The sequence below is a fragment of the Sus scrofa genome, chromosome 14 (genome assembly GCF_000003025.6).
Source record: "Sus scrofa isolate TJ Tabasco breed Duroc chromosome 14, Sscrofa11.1, whole genome shotgun sequence".
NCBI lineage: Eukaryota > Metazoa > Chordata > Mammalia > Artiodactyla > Suidae > Sus > Sus scrofa.
In genome coordinates this window covers 125,898,198-125,925,703 of record NC_010456.5, presented here as the reverse complement: position 1 = coordinate 125,925,703, position 27,506 = coordinate 125,898,198, and the positions used below count along the sequence as shown (strand labels likewise).

Sequence of the window (27,506 nt, the reverse complement as noted above, 5' to 3'; positions counted from 1 at the left end):
ATGACTAAGCAACTGTTCCTCTAATTTAAATGTTGTATTGACCTCAAAAGAGAGAGAGAAACCCAAACCAAATATATTTTAATTCATGAGAGGCTACTGTAAGTTCATCAGTCTAAGGAATATATACCAAAGACATTAGCAAATACAAAAAGCCAATAAGAGTTTAAATGCTACCCTTAGCAATTCTCCTGCTAACATTTCAGTTTGAACTTACAATAACATTTATGATAATTTACCGTATTCTGCTGACTTAAAACATTTAATTGGGAATGATGCAAACATACCTTCAGAGAATAATGTATCAGGTATGGCTAGATTTTCTTTAGTGCAAACAAAAAGACAGAGCATAACGTCATTGGAAATAATGCCCCCTTTTATCAAAAAATCTCTTAACCCTTTCAAATAAATCATATTAAAAAGGGATCAAGAGTTTGTGAATTTTCAAATGTAATTTTATTATTATCTACTGATATACCTTTTCATTAAACAATAATTCCTTTGGGAATATCACACTTTGAAAGTGATTGTGTCTTCACAAGAAACTTGTGAGGTCAGGCTCCAATTTTCTCAGGAACAGTAGCTCACAAAGTACATTGCTAAAGACTTGCTAAAGCTGAGTTAAGATCTGCTTTTATTCTTTTGTCTTTCTACTGCAGCATTAACAACTCGGATCTACTCAAAAGTTAGAAGAACTTAGGCTAAGTAGGTAAAGAATATTCTCTGTTCCATCCTATTATTCCTGCCATCTTTAGAAATTATATTTATCCTCTCAAATGTTTATTTCCCTTCTCCAATATTAGTATAGTAGGCTGGATAATGGTAATTTTTATATCAATTTAATTATATATATAATTTCAATAATTTAAAAGGAAAGAGATTCACAAGATAAATTCGTAACAAGAAAACATCAAGGAATATTTTAAACTAATTAGCAAATATTAAATTAATGAAGAGCTTCAGTAATTGTATTAAGAGAATGCAATTGGTTTGGCCTTTTTGGAAAGCTATTTGCTAATAGATATCAAGAATATCATAAGTGCACATATCCTTTGACTCAGTAATTCCATTTTATGACTTTATATTAATAAATAATCAGAGATCAAGGAAGATTTATAAAGTATAGCTCGTAATAATAAAACATTGGTGTGAATTTGGTTAAACAAACTGGAGTACCAAAAAGGTAGGATATTTATGAACATTAAAATTATGTGTTTTTAAAAAATTTAATGACATTGGAAAATGTTAAGGATATAACCTTACATGAAAAATAAAGATAATGTGTATATGTAAATCATATATAAAATTTGGAGTTCCCCTCGTATCTGAGTGGTTAATGAAACCACGAGGTCATGGGTTCCATCCCTGGCCTCACTCAGTGGGTTAAGGATCCAGTGTTCCATGAGCTATGGTGTAGGTCACAGACGCGGCTTGGATCCTGCGTTGCTGTGGCTCTGGCGTAGGCTGGCGGCTACAGCTCCGATTCGACACCTAGCCTGGGAACCTACATGTGCCGAGGGGTGTGGCCCTAGAAAAAGGCAAAAAGACAAAATAAATAAATAAATGAAATTATATCTATGATAAAAATACAATTTGGAATGATGTTTACTTTAGGTTGAGGGATGAAGGGAGATGGAAGAGGGAGGACCTGTACAATTAATGCGATATTTTGCACGAGGTGCGAAAGAAAAAAAGACCTCTGTAAAGAAGGATCTCAATTATATGTCTATATGTATATTATCTATATCTACATGTATACCTATAGCTCTATGCCTGGGAATAAACAGAAGAAAGTTTTAACTTTAGAATATGAATTTTAACTCATTTAAATTTATATTTTCCTCAACTTTTATATAGAAGTTTCCATAACAGAGAAAGATAGGGAATATTAGCCATTATTTAGATGACTATTTTTTTTTTTTTTTTTTTTTCAGTCTTTTTGTCTGTTTAGGGCTGCCCCTGCGACATACAGAGGTTTCCAGGCTCGGGGTCTAATTGGAGCTGTAGCTGCCGGCCTACGCCAGAGCCACAGCCACCTCAGATCTGAAACCTACACCACAGCTCACAGCAATGCCGGATCCTCAACCCACTGAGCAAGGCCAGGGATCGAACCCACAACCTTATGGATCCTAGTTGGATTCGTTTCCGTTGCACCACGATGGGAACCCCTAGATGCCTGTGAATTGTTTGGACTGTCACTTTGCAAACAAAAACAGTAAAGTAATAAAATAATAACTTTTGATGTGTTAGAAAGCTGGTATGTTTTGCTATTACTTATATATTATGTAATATCACAGGATAAAAGTGGCCTGAGATAAAAGTATTAATAAAATAAGTTTTAGAAGAAATAAATCCTGTATATAGACAATTACAATTAAGATAAATAATAGTCCTATACAGTTAAGTATGAGTCAATAGTCAATTATTTAACTGCAATAATTTATATATACTCAATAAAATTTAGGAAATATGCAAGTAGTTTCCGGAAAGATAAGTGAATACAGCATTAGAAGAATCATTTGTTATATAGAAACATGCTTAAATACTGAGGTTAGAGCCAGAACCATTAAAGTAGCTCGAGGTCAATTTTAAAAATCTGATTGTGTGGAGATAGCCTCATCAGAAATGATCTCCTATGATAAAAACTCAATTGATCCCAAACTGCATGGCACTGTAACTGATTTTAAAGTGGCATATTTCCCACTACTCAGACTGCAGAATTAGTTTAGATTAGGATTAAGAAGACAGTGACAAAGTTTGCCATCTGGTGGTCAGTATGATAGAAAGTGGATACCTTCATGCACTCTGTTTGCATGTCAGAAATTTGAATGGGATAAGCAATGGGATCCTGCTGTATAGCACTGGGAACTATGGCTGGTCACTTGTGAGGGAGCATGATAATGTGGGGAAAAAAGAATGCATACATGTATGTGTGACTGGATCACCTTGCTGTGCAGTAGAAAATTGATGGAACACTGTAAACCAGCTATAATGGAAAAAATAAAAATTATTATTAGAAAAAAGAAATTTGAACTGGGTCTAAAAATGTAAAGGCAACACTGGGATTAAATAAATTCATGGATAAAATAAAGCCATGGCAGAGAAAAGTGTATTGTGGGATTTCATCAGGTAATGGCTGTGGTAGGCTGAATGATGGCCCCCAAGTTACTGAGGTTCTAATCCCCGGAGCCTGAGAGACCTATTTTATACGGCATAAGGAATTCCGCAGGTGTGACTAAATGAAGAGTTTTGAAATGGGGAGATTATCCTGGATTAGCCAGATGGACCCTAAATATAATCACTGTGTCTTTATAAGAGGAAACAGAGGAAGATTTAAATACAGAAGAAGAAAGCAAGGGCAATGTCACCACTAAAGCAGATGTGACACTATATGCTCTGAACATGGAGAAAGGGGCCAGGAACCAAGGAATGCAGCTTTGGAAGCTGAAAAGCTAAGAAAATAGATTCTCTCCTAGAATTTCTGGAGGGGGTGTGCCCGAACACCTTGATTTCAGCTCAGTAAAACTGATTGCAGGCTTTGAACCTCCAGACTCTAAGGGGATAACTGAGCGTTGGTTTAAGTGGGCTATGCTAACGTGTTACAGTAGCCATAAGGACACAACATAGGAAATACAAGGAAGTGCAAGAGGGCCTGAGGATGGATGACCTCCGTGCTATAAGAAGAGGTGTGAAAAATTAGCTCTTTCCACTGATCGATCCTATATATGACCATATCTGTCAACAAACATGCAAAGTAATTTTTTTAAGCCTGGGCAAATTCATATGCTTCAGAAAGAAGCCAAACGGAGGCACACACGAACTCTTTTCTATCACAATTGCTGTGATCTAAGTAATTTAAAGGAATAGAATAGTGATTAGGGGCTCTTCCTTAAAGTGTGGCAAAAATCTTAAAAGGGCTTGCATATTTCTCTCACTAATAATGTGAATGTTAAATATCAACTCACTTAAAGAGCTAGCCTGTGGTGGGGAAAGATTTAGAGTAAAATGAAGCTTGAGGTAAAATTCAGTAAGTTCAGCAAAATGAAAGGATATTGCTGGTGTGAGAAGTAATGTGCAGCATATCCTTCCTTCTTTTTATTGTTTTTTAAACCAATACCTCTATGACTTTAACCAATCCTATTGTCCAGCAAGTGAAGAAGAAAATTTCTACATGCAATGCTAATAATCTCTATTAGTATTATTTGAGTCATTGTAATGTACACTCAAAATTTAAGTGTATAGACTTAGTTTTTTAGTTTTCAGGATTCAGAGGGAAATAGGTGGTCTGATGGTCAAGGTCGTCACCAGTACAAGAGAAACATGAATTGCAGATACTTAAGATCCTTGGTTAAGTTCAACAAACAATTACTAAGTACAGATCAGATTCTGGGGTCTGTATAAGCATGAGAATCGAAAGGCAGATTCTTCCAGAACACACAATTTAAATACACCACGAAAGACAAATCCACACACAGCTGTGGGAAGACAGGAAAGGTCATTTAATTCATTTCGCGAGTGAGTGAAGGGTAGGCTAGAAAGTCTTCTGGATGAATGTTATCTAGGAGGTGAAGAAAAGCAATGAGAAGAGGGTTAAGGGAGAAATAAGAGGAAAGAGAGAGAAAAAAAAAACCATGAGAATATTAAGAAGCAGAAGGACTAGGATAGGAAATGTAAAGGCAGTGAGGTATAAAACACAATGGAGGAGTCAATATTTTGCTTTCCTTGGAACATAAAGGAAAGCCGTGGAAATGAAGCTAGATGGGTAAGTCAGGACTCACAGGCTACAATAGAAAAAGTGCTCTGTAGGAGATGAGGCATCTAGGTATGTTAGTTTCATTTTCTTTTTTGTCTTTTTAGGGAGGCACCTGCAGCATTTGGAAGTTCCCAGGTTAGGGGTTGTATGGGAGCTACAGCTGCCAGCCTACACCAGAGCCACAGTATCTCGGGATCCGAGCTGTGTCTGTGACCTACACCACAGCTCACCGCAAGGCCAGATCCTTAACCCACTGACCAAGGCCAAAGATCGAACCCGCATCTTCACAGATACTAGTCAGTTTTGTTACCACTGAGTCACGACGGGAACCCCTCATTTTCTAATTAAAAAATTTTGGTGTCAAGACATAAAATCTTCATAGTGCCAAGTTATATTTGTTTAAAAATGTCATAGTTTTTAAAATATAAACTATGAAATATATCTTAAAAGTATACATGTAACTCATGTATACAATTTGAAGAAAAATGAACTGTGCCACCATCCCAAAAGGGATGTTGAAATCCTAACCCCCAGCATCTCGGGTTGTGACCGTATGTGGAAATAGGCTTGTTGCATTAATTAAACGTAATTAATTAAGATGAAGTCAGACTGAAATAGGGTGGACTGCCTAATACAATGTGACTGGCATTGTATAAAAGAACCTAATGTGAAGAGACAGAGACATAAGGAGAAGGCCGTGTGCAAATGAGTCAGAGATCAGGGCGAGGCATCCACAAGCCAAGGAAGGCCAAAGAATGCCAGCAAACCACCAGAAGCCAGGAGAGAGGTGTAAAACAGACCCTCCATCATGACCTTAGAAGGAACCAATGCTGCCAACATCTTGATTTGGACTTACAGCCTCTAGAACTGTGAGAAAATAAATTTGTTTTCAAACCACCCAGTCTGTGGTACTTTGTTGCAGCAGCTGGAAGAAACCAACACAGTCTGTAATGACTACATCCATGTCCTCACATGCTTAAGAAAGAGAAGGATCAGTATCTTTGAAGTTGCAGCGTTCCCTCCCCAGACTCATCTCTCTCCTTCTGGATACCCATATCCTGAATATTGTGTTAATTGGTCTCCTTATTTAAAACAGTTTTCCAGGAGTTCCCGTCATGGCTCAGTGGTTAATGAATCCGATCAGGAACCATGAGGTTGCGGGTTCGATCCCTGGCCTTGCTCAGTGGGTTAAGGATCCGGCGTTGCCGTGAGCTGTGGTGTAGGTTGCAGACGCGGCTGTGATCCCACGTTGCCGTGGCTCTGTGGCTCTGGCGTAGGCCGGTGGCTATGACTCTGATTCGACCCCTAGCCTGGAACCTCCATATGCCGAGGGTACGGCCCAAGAAAAGGCAAAAAGACAAAAAAAACAACAATAACAAGAACAACAACAAAACAGTTTTCCAGTTCCGTGTGTATTGGGAAATAATATACAGCTTAGGCAGGCACGTTTCATTCTTTGCATGCTGGATATATCCTGTAATTTGCTCTTTCTTTCCACTAATTTTGAGATTTATTTATGTTAATGCCTGTGTAGGTAATTCTTCCTTTTCTCTCAGAATGTTTCACTATATGAATAGAGTACAGTTTAGTTATAAATGGACATCCGTGTTAGTTCTAGTTTTTTGCTGTCACAAATAATATTGCTGAAAATATTGTTTATGCCTCCTAGTACACACATGCAAGCTTCTTTAGGATAGTTACCCAAGGAATTCATAATGTGTATCTTAAACTTTACTAGGATATTATACTATACTTTTTTATTTTATTTTTTTATGTCTTTTCTAGGGCCACACCCACAGCACATGGAGGTTCCCAGGCCAGGGGTCTAATGGGGGATGTAGCCGCCGGCCTACACCACAGGCACAGCAACTCGGGATCCGAGCCATGTCTGCGACCTACACCACAGCTCATGACAACGCCGGATCTTTAACCCACTGAGCAAGGCCAGGGATCGAACCCGCAACCTCATGGTTCCTAGTCGGATTCATTTCCATTGCGACACGACGGGAACTCCTTATACTATACTTTTAAAATGAAAATTTTTGCTTTTCATTTTAAATTAAATTTTACTAACTTTAATCTATCTGAGGTCAACTTTTGTGTATGAGCAAGCTGATATCCTGCTTCATCTATTCCACAGGGATAATTAGTTGTTCCAAATCATTTATTAAATATCCTATCCTTTTCCCACCCATATGCAAATCAAACCATAGATCAAATTCTGACATATTTCTCTATATTCATGTAGCGTCTATTTCTGGACTTTCTGTTCAATTCCATGAGTCATCTATCCTTATGCAAGCACCACAATACATTCTGATATCAGAAAAAAAAATTTCCCCAAACCTTTTCATCCATTTCTAAGATATCTTGAATTTCTTTCTTATTTAATATCGGTTTATTTTAAAATGTTTAGGTATATACGAATGATAATCTGCATTGTCACATACATCCAGCGAAAAGCGTAATATAAGTAACACCATGAATCCTTTTCCCAACTCAGGAATTAGAACATTGCTAAAACTTTCATCCATCTATGTGCTCCTTGCCTATTCAATTGCCCCACTTCCCCACTCCAACTCACTTTTTTCGTTTGAGCTGATATTTCTTCTAACATTTATCCATCTTGTTGTATGAGGTTATGATTTATTTTATCCCCAATGATTTTCACTGACATATCAAATTTCTAGATGTAGTGGATTTTTTGCTGGCTTCTTTCTCTTCTCTTGATCTGTCTATCGCTGTGCAAAAACATGATGCTTTCTCAATTACCCTGGCTTTATAATAAGGCGAGGTATCTTGAAAGGTAAGTCGTCTAATCTTATTCTTTGTCAGGAGTGTCTTGGACATTCTTGATCTTCATCTATGTAAATATTAAAATTATCTTTCGTGTTCTATAAAACCCTGCTGCAATGGGAACTTCATTAATTCTACAGATTGTAGAATTCATATCTTTACTACACTAAATCTCCCTAGCCTTGAAGATATTTCTCTCCATTTAGTTGGATCTTTATTAATGTTTCTCAATAAAGCTTTATAAAACTGTACAATTTTATAACTTTATAATTTCTACATAAAATGTTACATGTTGTTAGAATTGTTCCTAAGTAGCTTATGTTTTGTTACCACATCAAAAATAAATTACATTTACTATTTGTAGCTTGTATATATAAACATGAACTTTTATGTAATTGTTTTTGGCTACTTTCCAACTTTTCTTTAATATTTCTAACAATTTTCCACAGATTAATTTAGATTTTCTATGTAGACAATTACATAATGTGTAAACAGAGATTTATTTACTTGATTGTGATGTGCCTACCTTTTGATTTTTTACTTGACTTGTGCATTGGCTACAGGCACCAGTACAATTTTGAACAAAAGTGGTATAGAGGGTATCCTCTCCTGTTTACAGTTTTAAGAGGTGGGCCTTGTACGTTTCTGTCGATGCTGATGTAGCTGGACTTCCATAGATACTTTTTGTCCGTTAAGAGAAATTCATTTGCATTCCTAGTTTGCTAAGATTATTATTGAGATATCATAGGATTTTTTTTCTTTAAATATGATAAAAAAAACTAATATTCAGACATTGGGAGATAGACAAATAATGAAAAGGAATAATCACAGAGGTGGTTTAAATAACCAAAACTGCATAAAGTTACAGATGCTAAAGGAAGAGAGAGCTTCACACAGTAAGAGTACTCGGAGGCAGCAGACATACCCTACCCCAATGATTTTTGTCTTTGACTTTAATGTTCTGTGTGACTCAATTAGTGCTTCTTAATTCCTCTCGATATTGTATCCTGACTTGGTATTAGCAACATTTTAAAAATTCATGCCCTAATGTTTTTGAACTAAGTGTGGCAGTGGGTTCCCATTTCCAAAAGAATGACTTTACTACATAATTCACTTTAATTTCATTGGCCATTTAATTTTCTCGGCCTTAAACTGTTCTTGTGCTTCTGATCACTTAGCAGTCTAACAGGAAGACCCTGGCTCTCTATTTCTCATAAAAATATTTTACAAATGGCAAACTAAAATTTCAGTAGGTTGTAGCTAGCTACTGCCTATGAGGTACACTTCTCAGCCTATCAATAGCTCTAGATGGTCTTTACTCTGAAGGACCCGCATTATTACCCATGTAATTTAAACATCATTATAATTCCTCATTAAAACAAAACAAAACACAAACAAACAACAACCAAAGGGGAAAAAAATCAGATACTGTACATATGAGACTGTTTGGATTTGCAGTTCTATTCATACTGGGCAACTATAGATTTTCTTTTTGATTAAAATCTTATTTTTATAGCTTATCACTTTCTGAGTATGCCTCAGTCTATCTGTAGCATGAGAATATTTGATCATATGATTAAAGAAGAGCTCCAATATATCAATTCAGTGGCCATGAACTGCCAAACTGAATGATTAGCAAGCAGCTTTACTGCACAGCCCCTAACACTTCCGTCAAATAGCAAAAGGTGTGTAAATATTATTTGAAAGAGTCTTGATTTTTTTTGTTTCTCTGTGTTAGCCATCCTGTACAGATTGTGTGAGCAGAAAGCACAATTCTGTGGATGTGCACTGTTGATAGTCTTTTTGACATAACCTAATGGAAAAGGCACTGAAGAGAATATTGCTAGTAATGGTAATTTCTGCAGAGCTGCTCTCTTTTGCTTTCTTACATTGCTTCTGGATACTAGTAACAACTACAGCATCATTCAAATTTACTGTGTGCCATATGGTAGGATGTTTCATCATGCTGAGATGCCTATAATACCTTTCTTCTTGTAAATTCAGGTTCAAGGGCATTCAGATTTACCAAAATTCATAAAAATCATAGTGACACATGTCCAGTATTTTACTTGGACTTTTTTTTACTTAATTTTTTTCTCTTTTAGAATAGTTTGTTTCCATAGCATTTAATAGTTGCATTACCATTAAATTGGTAACCTCTACATGCCCTTGCCCCTTCTCTCAGGTAACAATTCTTCTTCTTCTTTTTTTAATAGTTACTCTAGTAGTATATTTAAACTGTGCCCATTTCTCTGACTGCTATATAGGCAAATATACAGATACTATGAATGTATCCATAAAGAGGTAATTTTTGTTTCTCTATTACCACAATGAGTTGTTCAATAACCATGTGACAAAAAGCATAAATTAAAATACTCTGTCTGGAATTTTAAGCTCTACTCAGTGTGTTTCAAAAAGGAAAAGTGGGACAATTTAGAGTTCATCAATTATATCACATTAAATTAGCCTCCATCATTGACTTGGCTCGACAGCCTTCATCTATTTTAATTTACAACATAAAGGACAGCCAAGTACAGGATAGTAGCAATGACATGAACAAAGGGAGGCTCTGTCTTCTTAGTTATAAAAGATGCTTTGCTTTGGTACCATTAAGATATCATTAAAGTAAAAACTTCTAACTTGAAGGAAGTTTCAAAGTAGCATAAAATATGATATATCCCATAATATTTACATTCATAAAAATTGCCTATAATGGAATTTTATATTTAACACACTAAAAGTTTTCGCTACCTAAAAAACAGATGATACACTTGTATAAAGGATATATTCCAATATTCTGTCTATTTTGCAGAATGCGACTCTTTTACATCATTCACATTCTATTCCTTCAGATATACATATCTCTCATATAATTAAAACAATATTTTACAAACTTTATTAGGTGAAGCATCAGCCTGCCCCGACACCAAACAAGAAGACTAAAACACCTTTAATTCAGTTAACGGGAATCAAAGCAAATGTAAACAAGAGGCAAAGCAGGTTGCGCTGATTTGTAAAGGAGTTCTTAGCTTTGAAGTTGAATAATAAAGGCAGATAAAGGGGAAGACTTGATCATATTAACTGACAACTCCCAGGGGCAAAGAAAGAGAATATAGAACACAGTAAAACATACCTTTAAACCTCACTTAGTAGAAAACAAGAACCTAATGAGGAAACAACATGAGGAAAAAATAAGTGCAATCTTAGAAAGACTATAAGGCGATACACCTTTGCCTATTTAAAAACAGCATATTGAGTTAACAAACATTAGTTGAACGTCTATCATATGCCTGTTACTATGCTAAGTGCTGGAGCTAAAAAGGTGAAGGAGACGCAGTTCTTGCCTTTTACGAATTTTGAAAAAAATTTGTTGTGACATTCATTCTTCAACTATTATTGTATACTACTAGATGACTGGAAATATTTAGTCCACTAATTTCTAATTATTTTATGAGTTTTCTCACTACCTACAGATGTAGCTAGTGATATAAATATTTTAATATTTACTTACTACAATATATTATTATTTTGTTTAGGTTATAAAAGATTATGATACAGTTCTAATACATACAGGGGCTAGCAACACCATGAAGGACACTCTTCAAACTGTAGGTTCCAATATAATTTTTCAATTCCACATTTACTCTTGGTAGTTTTATTAAAAAGGTTTTTTTTGTTGTTGGTTGGTGTTGGACTTTTCTTTTTCCCAGTTTTAGTGAAACATAATAGACCAATTAAAGCTGTATATAAGTAGTACAATATAATGCTTTGATACATGAATACATTGGGAAATGAAGAAGCCGACCAAGCTAATTAACATACCCATCACTTCACAAGGTTACCCTTTTTTTGTTTAAATGGCCTCACCCTTGGCATATGGAAATTCGCCAGCCAGGGGTCAAATCCTAGCATATCTGTGACCTACGCCACAGCTGCGGCAATACCAGATCCTTTAACCCACAGAGCTGGATGGGGAATCAAACCCACATGTCAGCAGCAACCAGAGCTGCTGCAGTCAGATTCTTTTTTTTTTTTTTTTTTTTTTTTTTTTTTTGGTCTTTTTAGGGCCACACCCACAGCATCTGGAGGCTCCCAGGCTAGGGGCTGAATTGGAGCTGCATCCACTGGCCTATACCACAGCCACAGCAACACGGGATCCAAGCCACAGCTCATGGCAATGCTGGATCCTTAACCCAGTGAGTGAGGCCAGGGATCGAACCCGAGTCCTCATGGATACTTGTCCGGTTTGTTAACTGCTGAGCTATGACGGGAACACCTGTAGTCAGATTCTTAACCCAATGTACCACAGTGGGAACTCCAAGGTTACCTTTTTTAAAAAGCTCTATTCTCAACAAATTTCAAGTATATATTATTATTAACTCTGATAATAGCTATGCTGATACATCAGGTCTTCAGACTTTATTCTGAAGATAGTGTATCTGATAATAACTATGTATCTGATAATAACTATGCTGATACATTAGGTCTTCAGAATTTATTGGTCTTACAACTGAAAGTTTGTACCCTTTGATGTTATCTTCCTTTTGGCCTCCACTCCCCAGTTTCTAGAAACCACCATCCTACTCTGTTACTATGAGGTCAACTTTTTTTTAGGTTTCACATATAAATGAGATCATGTGATATTTGTCTTTCTGTGTCTGGCTTATTTCACTTAGCACTATTTCACTGTTAACTCTATAGGTTCATCTATGTCTTTTCAAATAAAATTTCCTTCTTTTTATAGCTGAATAATACTTCCCTGTGCATGTACACATGTACGCATGTGTGTGTTCCTCTCTTGACAGACACTTAAGATGCTTCCATATGTTGGCTACTGTGAATAAAACTTAATTCTTTGCATTATGCAACAGAATATAACTCCTGGGCTGTTAAATATGAGGGAGAGGAAACTAATTCATTACATATTATTAATATTAATATATTAGCTATCTGTTCAATGGATGCATGTCATTTATCATGTCTTTGAGAGAATGAATCCTAGCCTAGGACAGTCTGATAGCAAAGAGCTGAGAAAGTTGAACAACAGGTTCTACCCAGAAGAGGTGTAATGGCCAAGTTCAGTAAGGGAGAGATTACCGAGATAGGAAAGAGCAGTGATGGAATGAGCATCTTCTTTGCCTGCTTTAGAATTTTACTTTGAATCTCATCTTTGGCCACCACAGGATATATGTAAGAAGCTGATAGTGATCAAGAGTGAGATGTGTGTGTGTGCATCCATGTGTGTAAGTGTCTGTGTTTGTGTATCTGTATAGATTGTGGAAATAGGGGTGATTACAAGGGGTGGAAGCCAGAAATAGGAAAGTGATGTCTAGAAAAGAAAAATGGTGAATATAAAAAAGAGGTTAGATCAGAAACCAGTGCTGTGACTGATGTAGGACTTATAATTAATCAGAGATACTGATAGTCAATTAATTTACATGCTATATTTTCCATTCAAATATCCTTTTTTGAAATGTACTTTGGTGGTGGAGATATGGGGCTGGGGACATAGGAGGATAACAGCTTAAGGCTCTGCCCCTTCTGTCCCTCCACGCCCCCCAGTCAAATACAGCTTTTTTTCTTGTATTTATTGTACATTTAGAATTATGAGTAATTTGGTTCTTACAAAGAGTACTGAAGTTAACAAAAAGTGAGGAAACCAATGGTCTATTGAAAAACTATAAGCCAGCCATTGGATAAATATATTTTTCTGGCCAATAGATTTGCTAAATCTTGGCCTATGTTTGCTCACATGAAATAGTGATGCATTTATAGCTATTAGAGCATTGGTAATAACCTGAATTTAAGTCCAGTTTCATTTCTACCTATAACAGAATATTAAAAAAGAAATGAGTGTAAAAACACTTTGAAGTAAGGAGTTACCCTTCTGCTATTTAAATAGTCACCAAAGTATTGTTATACATCATAAAAACAAAGGTTGGTGATATACCCTTATTTGAATAAAATCTCCTCTTTTTACTCTATTACATATTTAAAAAATCCAACTAATTTAGGAAAGAACTTTCCACAGAAATTGTTCCATATAAAAGTATCAAATTTCAATGGTTTTGCTAAGTGCCTTTTTAAGAATGTAGCAACCTGGAAGCAATAATGCCTATATATAACAAGGTTCATTGCATTTAAAAGAGCCTATGGAAAAACAAAGACTCTGTCTTCCTCATTGATCATATCTATAATCAAATGATAATGGCCTAAGCATTAGGCATATATTTAACAATGAGCCAAAATATTATTTTCTAAAATACCAACATGTTCAATAGTTTTATAACTATTTTCTACATATTATTTATTATGTCGATCTCAGTAGGTTAAGAAAATCCTTCTACAAATTTCTTACAGGGCTATATTTAAAAAGTGCCTTAACTATCTAACATCTGCTGACAAGGAAAGCCTTCCAGGGCCATTGGCTCATAAACATAATAGAGTGGCCTTCACGTGTAACATATCTTGTACATGTGCTTAGGGTTCAGGGCTCCTGACTGCAACTTTGTACACTGCCATTACCATATGGCAATTTATTCTTTAAGTTCCTGCACTGTTTTGCTTGCTGGCAATTATTCTTGAACTCCTGCTTGAAGAGTTTAATAATGGAAAAACAGTTCTGTTTGCAATGAGGTCCTTAAAGCAATGAGGTTCCATCAAACACCTATCAGGTTTACAGATTATTAACAAGAGCTCAGCTCAGCTAATTTTAATAACCAAAACTTTGCTTTACCATAGTTGAGGGGAATACTGCTTTCTTTAATTGTTCAGGAATTAGGAATTTAAAATATATTACTTTATTCCAATCTAGGGAAGAGTCTCAGAACTATACAGATCAAAAATGCTTCATTGGTGAAGCTCAGACTTTTATATTCATCACTCAGTACAGTAGGAGGGTCAATTTGTGTTCCAAAGGTTGTAGTCAAAGTTTATATCACTTTATTTTTTTGGTCTTTTTGCCTTTTCTAGGGCCGCTTCCCACAGCATATGGAGGTTCCCAATCTAGGGGTCTAATCGGAACTGTAGCCATTGGCCTACACCAGAGCCACAGCAACGTGAGATCCGAGCTGCATCTGCGACCTACACAGCTCATGGCAATGCTGGATCCTTAACCCACTGATCAAGGCCAGGGATCAAACCCGCAACCTCATGGTTCCTAGTTGGATTCGTTAACCACTGTGCCACAATGGAAACTCCTATATCACTTCTTATCTAGCAGACCCATTGAAAACTGGAAGACAGTAATTGGGATATCAAGTATCAAAGCCTATATATATGAAACTTGAATTAAATTACTCACTTGAAAGTGACTTTAAATTAATCATATATTTGACATGAGTTAGTTTGGTCCATTGGCTTAAAATCTATTCATACTATAAAGGCTCACTGAGCAGCTGCTAATATATCAAGCAAACACCATACTAGCTACTACAGACAAAAAGTAAATAGATGAGTCCCTGCCACTCATATCTTACATTGAAGGAATAGAACTTAATTACTGCTGTGAAAATTCAGATTATTGAAGGTGTAGGGCCCTCTTGACAAATGCGCCCATTCCCTTGTCTTGAGGACAAAGGGCAAAGCTGTCTTATTTAGAAAAAATATAACTGAGGTTTCTGAATGAACATATCCCAAAAAAGGGTCAGACTAGAATGTTCTAAAACAAAGTCTGTAAGGGAGCAGTGTCCTTTGCTATAAAAGAACCATTTGCAATATTAAACTGCTTTCTCCCTTAAAAAGGCAATGCATCGTCTTCAACCATTCAAATATGTGGCTTAGGTTTTTTTCCCCTACAGTGTGGAATGCTGTTAATAATTCAAAATTAACACAATAGCACTTCCACCTGAGAAAACAGAGCAAATGCTACTCAAATTAAAGGAACTTCTAAACTACTTATTAAAAAGTTATCTAATTTTATTTTTTTATCTTGTGATGCATTACAAGTATAGCAGAAAGAATAAATTATAAATAGCATCATCATTAGCTCAAACATCTAGATATAAACTATATGAAGTTATTCAGTGTAAAAATAAATAAAAATTGCACCTTATATTTGGCAATTATTTTTATTTACAATAAAACAGTATAGGCTGTACACAGAACTATGTAGCCTCATTATGGTGTAGCTGGTATATAGGAAAGCTTTGCTTTAAGAAATGTGGAAAAACTGAGGAAGGAAAATTTTGATAATTAAATTAGGCGCAAAATATAATGTAGTCATAAATTGTTCTCTTGGGTTCAACAAAGGCATCAAAGCCTAATCTAATATAAAAATAAAGACAAGACTTTAAAAATCACCAAATAATGGATGGTGTTTAATGTCAATATTCAACTTATTGCAGAAAACAGGGATATTTTTAAAAATATTTTCATACTCAATCACAATCTCAATGACTACAAAGACTACCTCAGACTTTAGGGTATTATAGTATCTGCAAATATAAGCTTTCCTTACTTTAAAGGTGATTTTTGGCAAAGAAGACCCATCTAAATGGATGGGTCTCAGCATTTTGGATTTATGAACAGTGATAACGACAGCTAGTTTAGCTATTTATGAAATCATTATTATGTTCCAGAACTGTTCTAAGAGTCTTGATGTATTACCTAATTTCATTTTAATGACAACCCATGAGATAGATACTTTTGATATTCCCATTACACAGATGAGAAAATGATGCAAAGAGAGGCTAAACTGAGTTGCTCTAGATCACAGACAGTAAGTGACAGAGCTGATATTTAAAATAAATTTCAAAATAAATTTAAGTCACTGACAAAGGAGTTCCAACTTCTTATTTTTCTAGGAAAGCATATTTTTAGAAACTCCAAACATCACTATTTTTACTTCAATTTTATAGATATCTTAATCACAACACAGAAAGAACATAGTATTTCAATAAAACTAAGCATAATAAAAATTTACGTATTTTTTTTAGTTGTAGAGTGAAAATGTAGTCATAGATAGTGCCTGGGTACTGGCACATGACTGAAAATCACTGATATACTCCAAATAGTTTTGTTGATAGCTACAGATAGCTATTATGTGTTGACATTTTCATGTGTGAAAATTACTGTAAAAGAAATGTTAATGTAGAATATTCTGTATTCTGAAGTAGTAGTCACAAATCAATTAAATTACTAGAGGAAAAAATGTGGAAGTATTGAAAGAACCATTATGTGCTAGCCACTTATACATGTAGTACCTTATTTAACTCACTGAACAACTCTATAATGAACATAATGAACATATTGTAACTCTCATTTTCATGGAGGTGGAAATTAATATTAAGGGAGGTTAGATAATTAACCCAAGGTCAATGGTACAGTATACATTGGAATTTTTCCCAGGGAAGTTTTACTTGGAAATCATTATATTAATTTAAATTTTACACTATTATGAACAGTAATCAATTCTATTTCAATGAAGGCCGAGTATTATTATTTCTTCATATAAATGCCTTGTTCCAAAAGATTAAAAAAATCCTTAGAGATATAAAACAGTTTGGGGAGAAATCAAAATAGAAGATGATATTTTTTCAAACATTTACTTGCAATAACATACACACAAAGACAACACAAAATCCTCGCAATGAGTCACTAGAAAAACAGAAAAATGTTCCCTTCTGTGCTTCATAGTCAAGTTTTAACAAATTATTCAAATGAACTCATGTTGGATGGCTAGAAAATTATTTTCTTAGAAATATTTTATTATTTTCTTAGACATATCTTAGAATTTTTTTCTTATTATTTCTTAGGAATATCTTATTTTCTTAGAAATACCTTATTACGTACATAAATGTAATGTAAAATATACACAAATTACACAAATTTAACCTAGGAAATTGGTTACTAGGTTCTACAATTCTCTATGATTCATCTGAATTTTAACTATTTGCACTTTCTAGATTTTGGAGGTAAATCTGGGTTGAATGTTTCAGCACTACAGCTTAACAGCACAAATCTTAGTCAAGTATTTTTACTGTTAAATGACCTAGTTACAGTGAGGTTGTTGTGAGGTTACATGAGTGTATATATAATAAGGTGTTTAACACATTAGGCATGCAAAAACTTGCTATCCCTGTTCTTCTCTCGAACATTATGCTTCCTTATATGGTTCTTTTTAACAAGGAAAGAATTTTCTTTCTGTTCATTATGTCTGAGGACCTTCACAAAAACTGCATATAATAGAAATACTAATATATACATAGAAATAATCATTTTTTAGACATAATGAGATTAAGTCTCAGAGAGTTTAACTGACAATAAATTATATAAGTGGGAAAAAAAAAACCCTGAAGAAACAACCAAATGAGACACACATAAATTATTTACCAGATAAAGAGTTCAAAGTATTCATAACAGGATGTTGACTAAACTTGGGAAAAGAATAGATGGACACACTGAAAATTTTAACAAGGAACAAGAAAATATAAAAAAAGAACCAGTAAAAGCTGAAGAATAAGTGAAATAAAAAACACACTAGAAGGAATTAATATCAGACTAGGCAACACAGAATAATGTATGAGTGATATGGAAGACAGAAAATAGAAATCACCCAATCAGAATGAAAACTTTCCAAACCTGAAGAAGGAAACTGATTTCCAGTTACAGGAAGCACAGAGAGTCCCAAACAACATGAACCCTAAGAGACCCACACCAAGACACATAGTAATTAAAATGGCAAAAGTTAAAGACACAGAGAGAATTCAAAAGGCAGAAAGAGAAAAATAGTCACATAAAAGGAGCACCCATAAGGCTGCCACCTAATTTTTTTGAAGAAACTGCAGGCTAGAAGGGAGTGGCATGATATATTTAAAGTGCAGAGAGGGGAAAAAACCTACAACCTAAGATAATCTAACCAGCAAGATTATTATTCAAAACTGAAAGAGAGACAAAGAACTTCTCAGACAAGTAAAAACTAAAATTCATCAATACTCAACCACCCCTAAAAGAAGTGATAAGAGGTTTTCTAAGTAGGAAAGAAAAAGCTACAACAATGAGTAGGAATTTATAGGAAATAAAAAAATCCCACTAGAAAAGGCAAATAATATAGTAAAAGCTATGGATAAACCACTGAAATAAGCTAGTATAAAGATTATAAGATAAAAATTATAAACTCAACCATAACTGCAATAGATAGTTAAATAAGGGATAAACATGAAGAAGTAAAATATGACATTAAAAGCAAAAAATGTGGAGGAGGGAAGTAAATGACAACAAATACATATGTGCAAACAGAGACAGATCTAGAAAACAATCTGGCAGTTATCAAAGGGGAGAAGGAAGTGGGAGGCGTAAATCTGGGATAGGAGATTAAGAGATACAAACTACTACGTATTAAATAGCTAAACCACGGGATGAAATGTTTAGCACAGGGATTATAGCCTTTATCTTATTATAACCTTTATGGAATATAATCTGTAAAACTATTGAATCACTATGCTGTACACTGAAACCAATATGATATTGTAAATCAAGTATACATATCAATAAAATATTACAGATTTTTAAAAATGATAGTTCAACCAGTGATCCAATGCAAACACGACCGTGTATCATACAGAGGAAGGCAGTATACGGTAGTAATTAAGAATGTGGTGTGTGGAGTCAGACTGCTTGGTTTGAATACCAGTCTTGATACCTGTTGTGTGACCTGGGGTCAGCTGTTGAATCTTATTCCCATCAGTTTACTACCTCATAGGATTACTGGGAGAAATAAACGAGAGAATGCGTGCAAAACCCCTTTCATGATACTTCAATAAATAACCTTACTATTATAGCTAATTAGTCTGTCCACTATTTAATCTGTATTCATTTTAACCTATTAGCTTTCAAGGTCTTAGTCTACAGCTGACAAATGGCAAAAAAGACCAAACAAATATATTCTCTTTAATAATCCTATTAATTAACATTCAAAGTTACATGTAAAATACTTTTTACTTGATAAAGGTATGTTTATCACAATCCTTTCCCTAGTACTTGTAGAATTACATTACATGTTCAGAAGAAGGTAAGTAATGTAAATTTCACAGTTTACAAAGGTACATCTTTCATGGATGGCCTTGAAGCTGAAGCACATTTTGACTTCAAATATGGATATACTCCAGGTATCAATCATTTTTCCTGAAACACAAAAAGGTGCTCTCCTAGGTCAGGCAAGTGGTCTCTCTAGTCAGCATTCAGTGCAACAGACGACCCCGGGAGTCTGCCTAATGGAGAGTATGCTATTCACATGATTATTTTTCTGATACTCAAGGATATACTTCAAACACTTGTTTCTTACAATCCACATGCTACACATATTCCTTGAAGAGTTTAATAACTGTATTATGAAACCACTGGAAGAGAATTAGTTTTATTTATCTGAAAACTCAGCTTCCAAGGCTACAGAGACAAATTCCTAGTATTTCTGAAACTACAAATTTAGTAAGTACATAAATACTTTAACTTATCTATATTTTTCATAACTATATATACTTTAACCGTTTTTCTTTGTAGGAGAGTCTGCAATGCTCACTAAATATTTCACATGATTCCCTATATTTCCTCGGCATCCTGCAATAAGGCAGGGGCATGTGACTACTTGCGCTTGATGAGCTGGCGTGGAATTGACATCTACCACTTCTGGGCCAAAGCAGACATGTGAATTCTCTGTGTGTTCCCTACAGCTGACTTGGTTGACCAGTGAAAATCTAGATGCTGACCTGTTAGTCCAGGTCTCTGAGTGACTACGTAAAAGAGAGGCTCCTGGATCAGCTCCTTTAGACATATTATAGGGGTGAGAAATAAACCTTTGCTGTATAAAGCTTGAGATGTCAGTGTTAATTAGCACATCACTACACATCGCATCTTGACTAATTCATAACTTGGTACTCGGAGCAGGGCACTGTTGTAACGAAAACCTAAGCTATGTGGCATGGATTTACTACTTAGGTTATGAGAAAATTCATATTGGAAATTGAATAGATAGCAATCCACTTTATCCAGTGGAAAAACATTTGTTTAAATGATGTCTTTGATAACTTGGGAAACAGACAAAGTACCTAAGACGTTCAAGCTTTAGGGGAACAGACTGGAAAACGGAGCAGGAGTATTTTGTCGAGGTATTAAGGAAAGCCTTTTGATCAGGAAATAATTAGTCAGTGCAGAGACATGAATGACTAGAGAGTCCAAAAATCTAAAGCCTTGCAATAGTGAGAAAGCTAAGTGCTACAGACCCTGAACACCAAGAAAGACAGCTGAGAAAGACTTTGAGTGACACCGGCCCATTAAAATTTAATATTGTGTCAAAGATCTCATTAAAGTTATAGCCTTATGCCCGCTTTCAAAAGCACTGAGCTGATTAGGATGCCACAGAACACATATCATATAGCGGTGACGCACCCCAAAATATCTAATTAGATAAAATAACTCAGAGCAAAGATGAGTTATTTTGCACAGAAGTCAGAGAGCATCATATCTGAAGAGCATTATATCTGAAGAGTGAGGCATGGGGAGAGAAAGGAAAGCAAGTAGCAGATCTGAGAATTATGTCTCTAAAAGAACCATGTGACTGGTACATGGAATTCACTGTAATCACACAGAGAAGAAATCCCATGAGTTTCTGAGAAGGTTGTACTGTCAAAGGAACCACAAACCTGTAATTTAAAAATATTACTGTTCAGGACTTAAAATTGCCCTTAGGCTACCAACTTTCTTTAAGCAGGAAGTGGAAAGAGAACGCTTCATAGCCCTCAAGCAAGGGATATTCTACAACATCTACCTCAGATGTGGCCAAGGAGGACCACAGAAAGGAATTCTCTTCTGGAGAGTACACCTTGCGACTATGAGAACAGACACATAAGGATTCCTCACCCTCCCAGTCGCTGCATAGTGAGTTTTTAAAATGCCTACAGATGTATACCTGCTGAATATCTTCCATTCTTCCTATTTTTGAACGGGGTTCTTTGCTCGGTTTATCTGGCCCCTCGTCTACCATTACCCTTTGGGTATGGAGTAAGTGGATACATTTTTAAGTTCATAGATCTCAGGACCGAGAAAGCCAAGTCCAGACCTGATGTGGAAACTGCCTCCTGTCACCAGATAATCTAGACCTGAGCTAGATGCAGTGATTGGGCAGGTCTTTTGGGTTGGTCCCCTTGCTGGCATTCATGACATATGACATCCCTAGTGACATCTGTGACATACATACATGTGTTCAAAGCATTTAAGATCAAATTTAAGTTTCTTTTGGGAGGAGACAGATAATACAAGACAATGTTAACGCAAATGTTTATTATATGATAGGTACTCAAATGATATTAAACAATTACAAATGGTGTCTCTTAGAAGCTAGACTGAGTTTTCCTAATATGTAAGTAGAGTGGTAATACAAGTATAATCGTGATTCACTTTTCTTCAGAGGCTTCATTCATTCTCCCATAATGAATTCATCACATAATTTTCCTTTTTATATTAATAAAAGTGAAAGTTTATTTCATGATCAATTTTTATAAAAATATACATGGCTTATTTCTAAATCTACAGAGATTGGTATTTATTGTTCAGTTGTGCTTTTATTATAACTAAAATCATAGAAATGATCATTGCGTTGAATATGCACACCGTGATATAAACCTGTTTCTTAGTATGACATAATCTTTTAGCTGTATGTGCCTGAAAAAATTAAGTATATGAAATAATGCTTGGTAAATCCAAGAGAATCACTTCTCTTTCTTGAATTATTATCGTTTACATCGTGTTTATTTACTGTTATATAAATGAGCCAAGGATGGTCTCTGCATTGGCACCTATGTTGTTTTTTTCTTCACAGCAGGATGACACCCAGTATAAGCCCACTAGCACCAAACTCAAATTTTCACACATCCTATTGTTTTAAACATAGCCCAGATGAGCAGATTTTTAGTCAGCTAGAGGCTGTCTGCTTTGCACACCTGAGGGAACTGCCCCACATCTGCTAGCCCCAAGCTATACATAAGCCTGGGGCTACAAAGACCCAAACCACTGACGCTCTTTGGAGCCCTCTGACCCAGAGACTGCCCAGAGGATGCTGAGCAACACTGTCTCTCTTCCCCTTCTCCCCTGAAAGTTTCCTTGTCATCTTCCCCTTCTGGATGGTAGACCCCTCATGGTAACTTCTAGGCAGTCTCCTCCTGTGAGGGACTTGTCAGAATGCCACCAAAAGAAAGCTTATGTGTGCTGCTGCCACTTGTGGTCATAAATTTTTCGTTAACCTGCCTAGAAAACTCTCGACTCACCATACACTTACATTCATAGCATTTATGCCATGAGACTAATTATGCACATCAGTGACCCTTTATTGATTTGTTTTCTTTTGTTCATTCGTGCATGCACGCATTTATTCAGCAGATATTAACCAAATGCCTACCGTAGGTGAGACACTATGCTGGGTGCTGAGAAAAAGAAGATAAATAGAGCATGATCAATTCTCATGGAGGCTTCTGTATGCTAATAAGCAGCCAGACACAAAAACAAGTAATTACAGCAGTGGAGCAAGTACTGTAGAAAAGATATGTAACAGGAAGTATAACAGTTCAGTTATATTTTGTTTCTACTTTGTTTAACTGATATGCTGGCCATCATTTTAGGAGAAAATGGGAACCCAGAAAAGAGTTCAGTATTTACACATATCTGACACGGATGTTCCTTGAGGGTACCTCCACTCAGCAGGTACCTAAGTAACCTACACCCGCCCCTGCTGATCTATTCTTTTTGTTTCCTCCTCCCATCCCCATTGTTATCCTTCATCTTAACTCTTTCCCCCTCCTCTATGTGCTTCATTTCCCTTGACTGATGTTTGCCTTTTCTTTATCTTTTAATATTTTTTAAAAGACTTAATTTTTTAGAGCAGTTTTAGGTTCATTAAAACTCAGTTTTAAAAATTGAGGGGACGGTACACAGTTTGCCCATATACCCTCTGTCCCTAAATATGCATAGCCACCCCCACAATCAGTATCTCCTCCAGAGTGGTACATTCTTTTACAACTGATGAACCAACACTGACACATCATAACACTTTCTTGTTTTAAAAATATATTTGAGGTGATGTAAACTGGCATGTTATAAAGTCAGAACATTCAGGGTTGTGTTCTCAACTTCATGCTTATTGAACTATAGATAAGTGGAAATACAGATATAGAGACAGAGATCTCAGTCACTCACTCCAGGTCATATGAAATTAACCTGCCATTCTTTTCTCATCTGCAAAGTGAACTTGCAGAAGAAACAGGATTGCTTGGTTAAGTGAGTAGAGAACGCTGCTGAACTTGGCAAAAACTGTTAAGCCAAGCTATTGCTAAATAAAGCCATCCTTCTCCAGAAATATTTTTGGCTATATTCTTTAATAGGGCAACCTGCGTCCTATCTCTAGCAAAATGTATGATATCTATAAAATGGCTTTTTGTTCCAGCCATGATTGCTTGGTAAAAGGTGCTTGTATAGTTTCTGAAACAATGGTACATCACAACATTCTGTTCTTACTGTCACTGTGGGTGGTTTCAAATGTTACAGTAAATTTCATCTAGGTTAAGAATTATCCTTTGGAAACGGCAATTAAATGCACCGTTAACTTTTCGTTATTGGCTAATAACCACTGAAATTTGGCCATTAGATTTTCTCTCTAGGAAGACTGATTTGTAAATTTTTGCCCCAAGTTATTTAGGAACAATTACTCAGGGGTTTCAGAAGTTCCTTCCTTGCTTAGAACATTGTGAAGGGTACTGGCTGTGGAGGCAGAAACCTGGAATCCTTCAGTCACTGTTTATTAGCTTCCTCGGTTGTTGTTGTTTTTTTTTTTTACCTTGCATAAGTTATTTAACATTTCTGTGATGGATTTCCTTCATCTATAGGATGGGAATAATAATAACCTATTTCATAAGGTTGTTATGAGAATTAAATTGAATAATATATGTAAAGCACTTACAAAACTGGCAAGCAGTGAGCACTCAATAAAAGTTAGCTATGACAGCTTAATTAATGGCATCTAGCCAGGCGTATAACCACAGTGGGTACTAGAGTAGAAATCCTTTGATCTTTTGTATTTTGCCATTCTTATTTGCTGTAATAAAAATAGCTCTGGTGAATAAAATGAACAGTGAACCTTGGAAGTTAATATGTCTAGAGGAACAGCTGTTAAAAGGACCTTCATCACCATGTATTTCCAGGGGAACAGGAACATAAGGCAAGACAGAAGCTCCTAAAGAGTCTGTTTGGCTTAAGCAAATAAATAATGTGGTCCAGAACAGAAAATGAGATTTTCATCCTGCAACTAATGAACATTACATTGTCTTTGGTTCACATTAAATGTTAATATATTTTAATTTCTGAGTTTTATTGGATTTTGAAGTCAGGGTTGATCATCCATGTAGTTTAGTGCATTTTTCTCTTCACACCACAAAAATCTATGCCTGGGGTGAAGTTTGTTGATTCAAAACCATTCATTAATATTAAATCATTGAATAAATGGTCTTTATACAGCAAGTTTAGATTCACAGATGTTATATTTTATAGGGTTGTTGTACTCATATTAAGGCATGTTCACATTTCAGGGCTTTTTTCCCTTCCTCATTTGGGTAACAGTTTTGACATGGCAGCCTTCATTTTATAATAATAATGTAAAGGGAAAGTAACTGAAACTCCATTTTTATATATTCATGTTATGTCAAATTTTGTCTTATAGTTTTGAAATCCATGATGTATTCATGAATAAATGATGCAGGTGCAGATGAAGGCACTGTGTTCAATTCCGTTCAATTCAATAAATATTTGTTGAATGCTTACTGTGTGGAATATATCATTGTAGGTGGCATAAAGGATGTAGAAAAAGTAAATAGCCTTTTCTTTTCAAGGAATTTACAGTCTAGTGGGGAGGGACTACAAAGAAAGGGACACAAATTATCACTGAGATTTTAGCAGAGAAATGTATCATGTTTGATGAGATAGTCAGGAAATAGTAATATGTAAATAGTTTGTAAAATAGTTGTTCATATAATAGTTTTTATCTGGGTTAAAGAGTGAGTTGGGTTTTGAGGAAGAGATAATTTAGGTCATTTTGGGCAAAGTTAACAGCATATGCAAAATCACAATAGTCTAGAAATAAAGACCAATTTTTAGGCAAATGAGATTTCTGGTTGGAATGTGCTACAGAGAATAATAAAGTAAAATAAGTTAACCTTATATTTGAAAGGCAGTGCATTCTAGGCTGAAAATTTAGAGACCAGAAAGATCTCTTCTATAGAAAGTCTTTAAGTGGCAAGCAAACAATTAAGTATTTAGAAAAAGACTCTGAGCTCTTGACAACTAGGACTCCATTTTCCTCATCTTTATATTTCCAGCATGTATTTGGCACATGCTAGGAGTTCATGAATGACTGATAAAGTAGAATGGAATAATGCAGAGAGTATATTACTCAGCAATAATCCAGGCTTTTCTATTCCACATAGTGAGTTAAGGATCTAGGCTACCTAGGAGTTCCTGCTGTGGCTTAGTGGATTATGAACCCTTCTAGTATCCACGAGGATGGGGGTTCGATCCCTGGCCTTGATCAGTGGGTTAAGAATCTGGCATTGCTGTGAGCTGTGGTGAAGGTTGCAGACACAGATTAGATCTGGTGTTGTTGTGGCTGTGGTGTAGGCTGGTAGCTGCAGCTCCAGTTCGACCCTTAACCAGGGAACAAAGTGGTTCCCTGTTTGTTCAGGGAAGAAACATATGTCACAGGTGTGGCCCTAAAACAAAACAAAAACACAAGAAGCAAAAACAAACAAAAAAGGATATAGGCTGTCTAAATATCAGCTGACAGGTCACTGTTTATTCATACCTGACCTTCGCTATGGCCTGGAAGTGACAGATATCACTGCTGCTCACAGCCTATTCTTCAGGCTTTAATTAACTTCAAGGTGCCTAAGAAATTTGGGAGAACACAAAGACCACGTGGTGAGCATTACTGTCTCTGCCCCAACGCATCATTCTTACCATGATACGCATCATCAAGTGGTGATGATGTCATCTTTGTTTTCTTCTTCCCTCATACAGAACTTCACTCACAGGTCTGAGACCTAGGTTGAGATGACTCAGAGGCTGGGCCCAGCTGGGTGTGTCAACAGAGTGCCTGCATGTGACCTCTTCATGTGGCCTGGACTTCCAACAGTATGGTAGCTCCCAAGAGGAAGCACCCTGAAAGGAAGCATTCAGATGGCTAGTGTTTCAAGAGACTGGGACACCAAGGAAGATGTTGCAGGCTTTTTCTGATCTAATTTTGGAAGGAACACGTGTCACTTCTGTGTAAGTGAGTTGCTAAGGCCAGTCCACATTCAGAGGGAGAGCAATACGATTCCACCCACTGACAAGGGAGTAGCAAAGTATCATTGCAGAAGAGCATGTGGGATAGGAGATATTGCGGCCAACGCTGGGTAACAAAGTCCATCACAGACATTGATATTGGTTATACTCGTTTGGTTTACTTTAACCTTGTCTAGTATTTGGTTGCACATAGTTCTTGATCTTAACTATACTTTACTTAAAAATGATTGGCACATACGGATGGCTTGACCTACTATTTTATTACCTCTTTCACCGTATCCTAGAAAATGCTGGTGCCACTAAGACTTCATGTCTGTCTGGTATTGCAATCCAGCAACTTTGGCATACCAGCTATTATAATTGCTTCTGCTTCTGGAATTCCCAAGGTGCCCATGGGACAGCAGGGCTCTAGCCCCCACTATTCATTCCATAAGGAGATAAATGTCATATGCATTTCAACTTGAATCTTGGTATACATTTTTCCAGTAATTGCTAGATTCTCCTAAGTCATTAGCACTTTAATTTTTTAATTTAATATAAATTATTTAAAGATGTTCTTATACACATAACTCCACTTATAAATATTTTCTCAGGAAAATATGAATTTTAAGACTACATTATAAATGAACACTTGGCATTTTGC

At 35.8% G+C, this 27,506-nt stretch overlaps 1 protein-coding gene across 3 annotated transcripts in view; it reads right to left on the bottom strand.

The window, feature by feature from the left end:
• ATRNL1 (attractin like 1) overlaps positions 1-27,506 on the bottom strand; it is a 776,870-nt gene that overhangs the window by 257,702 nt on the left and 491,662 nt on the right. Inside the window, exon 27 of one of the 3 annotated variants that reach the window (XR_002338976.1) lies at positions 26,382-26,464. The exons of 1 other annotated variant lie outside the window; for it this stretch is intronic. Coding sequence is in view for 1 of the 2 variants with exons in the window: in XM_021074416.1 (XP_020930075.1) it covers positions 26,567-26,737 (171 nt within the window). In the remaining variant the exon portion in view is untranslated. Of the gene's footprint in view, positions 1-26,381; positions 26,465-26,536; positions 26,738-27,506 lie in introns of all 3 variants that reach the window. One more of the 3 variants, XM_021074416.1, reaches the window with a different exon arrangement.